The sequence below is a fragment of the Sinocyclocheilus rhinocerous genome, unplaced genomic scaffold, assembly GCF_001515625.1.
Source record: "Sinocyclocheilus rhinocerous isolate Xijiao unplaced genomic scaffold, SAMN03320098_v1.1 scaffold395, whole genome shotgun sequence".
NCBI lineage: Eukaryota > Metazoa > Chordata > Actinopteri > Cypriniformes > Cyprinidae > Sinocyclocheilus > Sinocyclocheilus rhinocerous.
This window is the reverse complement of record NW_015660890.1, coordinates 3,739,098-3,744,690: the sequence shown is the minus strand read 5'-3', so window position 1 is coordinate 3,744,690 and position 5,593 is coordinate 3,739,098. Positions and strand designations below refer to the sequence as shown.

The following is a 5,593-nucleotide window of genomic DNA, read 5'->3' as shown; positions in this document are numbered from 1 at the left end:
TTCAAACAATCCGTCCAAAACAGCGCTAATATAAAGGAAACCAGGCTGATTACATCAGAAATTGCAGACAGAACAGAGACTCGCGTTTCGTTTTAAGTATTCATTCCAGTGTTTCGCTTTTAAACACGAGAAAACATTTTTATCGATTGACAGCCCTAATTTATATTATGCTCAGGTTTATATTATTTTATGTATATTTATTATTTTATTACATTATTATTTATAATAATTATATTTATAATGTATTCAGGATTATATTTATTTTCTATTTTGATTTTAATTTTTTTATTACATTATTTATACTATTATAATTTATTATATGTTATATGTTTTAAATATTCACCAATATGTTTCACCAGTAGGCTTCCAGCTAGTATTGCTTTCCGAACATAGTTCATGATTTTGATTGTGAATGGTCTGTTATTGTGGAGGTGTGACCACAAATAAACCTGATGTTCACCTTGTTTTGACACTGGGAGTCAGTTTTCTCTGGCCTGTTGTTCTGTGTGTCGTATTAATCACACTGTTCAGGTCGGGTAATCCATCTAGTTTTTGGAAGACCAAATGCATCATTTTCCCATTGCTCTGAAAGCGCTATAAAAGTGGATTGGATTTCATTTACAGGAGCCTATTAATTCCTCGCTGACAGCAGAAACGATGGAGAACTCCAGGTCTTGCTAATTCACCTTGCCCACGTTTTATTTATCCTTCATTGTGTCGAAAACCGTGGCGGGAGAAGAAAGATCTTCCCGGAGGCATCCGATGCTAAAATACACCAAGTTGGAAAGCGCTCTGATGATTATGAGAGAAATAATCATAGATGCCCGAGCCAAATTCAATTTCCGCACAACAACAGCTGGAATATTTGTTCCGAACGGCAGCTGTGATATTACTTTTCCCGTCTCGAGAGATATGGAAGAAAATATTTGTTTGGAAAGAACACATTTTTGCTGCTTTAACGGGCAAAACGTGTGCATCAGATGGCCGGCGCACGCGCCTCCTCGAGGATTTGATTAGCTAATTACTCTAATGAGTGGATACATTTGAGAAACATTAAATAGCAATTTATTATGAAGAGAATTACTGCATCTGCAAGAGTGGATTCTCCAAATGAAACATCTTATGCTGAGCTCTCAAAAGACCGTGTTTGTTCAGGATGTGTGTTTTGTATGTGTTTGTGCAGGTCTGGAGAAGGTGGGCCGTGACTCCAGTTACGAGCAGGAAGGCAAGGTGCAGTTTGTGATGGATGCGGTTTATGCCATGGCACACGCGCTTCACCGCATGCACAGGGACTATTGCTTTGGATACCCCGGCCTCTGCCCCCGTATGAGCAATATCAACGGAAAAGAGCTGCTGGGATACGTCCGGCACGTTAATTTCAATGGTGAGTGCTTGGATCTTCAGCTGAACAACAATCAGACATGTTCACAAGTCGCAGGTCTTTCAGGGCCGAGTCTAAATCAAGTTTCAAGAGTGCTGTTCACTGATTTAAGTTGGTTCACTGAATCGGATTTCGGTTTCTGCCTATAATGCTTAACAGATACTTAGTTGTAAATACCATTAAAAAGTTTGGCCTCAGTAAGGTATTTTTTATGGAATAAATTATTATTTTTATTCAGCAAGGATGCATTAAATTGATCAAAAAATACAGTAAGGACATTAAAAATTTTACTATATATATATATGATTTCAGAAATATTTATACAATAACAGTATACAGTACATATATATTTTATTTATAAAATTTTTACTATATATTTACCACACATACTATATATTGTAAAATTATAATTATATTACTTAATTATAAATTTATATTTGGCTCACAGAAAGGTCTAATTAAAGTTATTATTTGCTAATAATGTGCACATGCAAGGTTACAATGAGTGCGTTTACATGCACCTTCTTAATGCGATTATAATGAGATTTTGGCAATATTGCGATTAAACTTTACCTCATGTAAACGCAATACTTCGATCTAAATAATGCGATTAAGCTCATAATCGCAGCAAGAATAATCGTATTAACATAGGTGGCGTATGCCGATTTTAATCGAAATATACAGGCATGTAAACACCTTAATCGCAGTTTTGCCACTCTGACCAAAGTGCCAAAGACACTTTACCTCATGTAAACGCAATACTTCGATCTAAATAATGCGATTAAGCTCATAATCGCAGCAAGAATAATCGTATTAACATAGGTGGCGTATGCCGATTTTAATCGAAATATACAGGCATGTAAACACCTTAATCGCAGTTTTGCCACTCTGACCAAAGTGCGCATGTGCTCGTGACATACATGAATGACGTGTCATCGCATTAGGGGAAAACACAACTCGCTGCCACCAGTCTCTGTTCCTTACCCTCATCCAGAAATGGCGAGCAGAACGCGACGGCAGCGTAGGCAAACGAATTGCCATCACATTTCTATGGCGCCGAAACAGCATGGAATACAGCCATACAAAAGTGTTTTGCATTAGACATAAATAGGCCTAAATTTAAACACCGGCCAGTTAACACACTTGCTCTTTCTGAGTCTATTATTTGTTCCATGCAGTGGGGTATGTGAATAATGGCAGTAAAAAATGTACCACAATTCTTAGCGAATAATAAGAATAATGTAAATTGCATGTAAACGGGAGTGAAGAGCTTTGCTCTTGACATGTAAACATCATAATGCGATTATGTCCTTACTCTGATTATTGGAAATAATCGCATTACTCGTGTGCATGTAAACGTAGTCAATGTTGTGAAACGTGCAAGAACCAATGACATTAGAATGGAACAAAATGGAATATTGTGTTCCATGAAAGAATGTTTTTTGCAACACGAGAGTGAATAAATGATGAAAGAGTTCTCATTTTTCAACTATTCCTTGAAGCCATATAAAGTATAATGTGCATTAAAGCCATATTAATGGAAGTTATTATAAAGTGTTATGCCATATTTTACTATGCGGCACCGTGGGCATGTCTATTACCGATGCAGCTTCTCATGTTAGCTGCCAAGCACTTGTCTATGTACATATTCAAGTGTTTTCACTCATTTTTCATATTTCCAGCTTCATTCATTAATTCTCGCAATCACAGATCGCGGTTCTTCCCTCTCGTCGTGTTTGCACAGTGTTACAACACCCCTCAGTGACCCTTAACATCATCACACATGCATCAAAGCAGAGACCGGAAAATGTGAGTTAAGCGCATACAGGGGTGCTCATATTTCTTCTTAATGTTCCGCGTGCCTCTTAATAAGAGAGCATTATAACTCGTGAGGCAAGAGCTGTGCGTGATAGTGAAGTTAAACATTTTCTTTGAAACCATATCAAACGATTCATTTAAATATTAGTTTTGCTCTGTGCGTCTTCGCTACTCTTTCATTTTTCCATCCCCCAACTCCGGCGTTTTGTTATCATCTGCTTATGTTTGCCTTCAAGTTGTGTCATTTGCATAACTGCAGTTGAGCGATTAAGGTTGCGGGGCTGCGTGGGACCATTAAATCCTCATTAATTCGCTTTCTTGCGGGCAGTGCAACCTGGGTTATTTCTTCCACCACCTTGCGTTCCTCATCGACTGTATTTGAAGTGAAAGACAGATACGGAAAATTCACTGACAGCATGTGCATTCGTGAATGTGACCAGAAATGTCATTAGAGAAAGAGACCTGATTGCTGTTATTCTGCTGTGCAAGTATGACGTGTATTGATTGCACATTTCGATGAAGTAATCATTTTAGACTTAAAATTATTGTGATGTGCTGTCAATAATTAGAGGAAAAATGTTTAATCTGTCTTCCTGTTTCGTGAGTAGCAAATCAGCATTTTAGAATGATTTCTGAAGAGTCATGTAACAGTGAAGACTGGCGTTAATGATGCTGAAAATTCAGCTTCGCATCACAGGAATGAATTATGTTTTAAAATATATTCATATAGAAAATAATAAAAGCCCATTTCCAATATGGATTAAAAAAATAAAAAAGGTAGGTTACACTTTATTTTGATAGTCCACTTTAGACATTCAACTAACTATAAGTAACTTTGCAACTACATGTCAACTAACTCTCATTCATTTGCAGTGTTGGGGAGTAACTAGTTACATGTAACGGCGTTACGTAATTTAATTACAAAATAAATGTAACTGTAATCAGTTACAGTTACTAAGAAAAAATGAGTAATTAAATTACAGTTACTTATGAAATAACGATTACTATGAAAATGTTAACGATTACAAAGGGGATTACATTTAAATATTTACACACATCCACATACAGATTTAATTTATTTATTTCCGAAAAATTACACTGACTACTCTGAGACATACGACCCTATAATTTCCACGATGCGGAAAACACAGACTGGTTCAAAGAATCCAGTCATAAAAACGGAAGTCCTATAGCCTAACGCGGACGGAATAGGCTATGCCACATTTTGGATGAATAAATCAAAAGTAGGTCAGTACACTTGAATCAAAACGCGATATGGACTAGTGTCTGTGAATATTAAGCCGCAAAAAGACAATATATGAATCCTGCACATTCTGCGTGTCTGTCAGGCGAGGGTAACTTGTAATCTGTAACCTATTACATTTCCAAAGTAACCTTCCCAACACTGTTCATTTGCAACTGCATGTCTACTAACTCAGAGTTTAGGGTTAGTAGAATAAGTTGACATATACTTGCAAAGTTTCTTATAGTCAGTACGTTGTGGACCCATCAAAATAAAGTGTAAGAAGATATTAACCAGACAGTCTACAAATACTCTAACGACTAATGCAAAATTACTTACTGTTAGTAGAATGTCTAAAGTGGACTATCAAAATAAAGTGTTACCTTATATCGATATCGAAGAAGGTGTACCGTCGATAAATATCGATACCTTTTTATCGCCCAGGCCTACTAGCAGCCACCCAGAATACCCTAACAACTACCTAGGACACAATAGCAACCACTCAGGATGCCTTAGTTGTAACCTAGAACATGTTAGTAATCACCATGAATGCATAACAACCAATCAGAAAACCACTGCAAAGACCTAGAGCACCTTAGCAACAATTCAAAACACTATAAAAACACTCTAGAATACCCTAGGAACCACCCAGAATGCCCAGGTAACCACACAGAACACTCTAGCAACTACCAAATATACTCTTGCAATAAACTTCAACACCCTAACAACAACTCTGTACATTCAAGAAATGTTCTAGGACAGCCTAGCAACTCCTCAAATTGCCCTTGCAACCCCCCAGAACACTCTACTAACAATCGGCTAGCAGGAACACCCTAGCAACCACCCAGAACACCAAATAAAATGGACATGAACCACCCAAAATACCCTGGCAACTTCCTAGTACAGCCTAAAAACTAGGGCTGCACGATATATCGTTTCAGCATCGATATCGCGACGTGTGCATCCTCAATAGTCACATCGCAGGATGTGCGATGTTTAGTATAGGCTACTGATCGTTATATTTATACTGATTGTTTTTTTTGCTCACACACAAGCACAGTGTCTACACCGGACGCGACAGCTGTACAGAGATACCCATTTTAAATACATTTAGTAGCAGAGCTGCACGCGATTTTCAGTGCTGGAAATCC

The 5,593-nt window shown here is 37.5% G+C and overlaps 1 protein-coding gene across 1 annotated transcript in view; it reads left to right on the top strand.

Annotated features, from left to right (window-relative positions):
• LOC107725917 (metabotropic glutamate receptor 8) overlaps positions 1-5,593 on the top strand; it is a 121,549-nt gene that overhangs the window by 79,010 nt on the left and 36,946 nt on the right. The window contains exon 6 of the mRNA XM_016535333.1: positions 1,184-1,384. Coding sequence (XP_016390819.1) covers positions 1,184-1,384 — 201 coding nt within the window. The remainder of the gene's footprint in view (positions 1-1,183; positions 1,385-5,593) is intronic.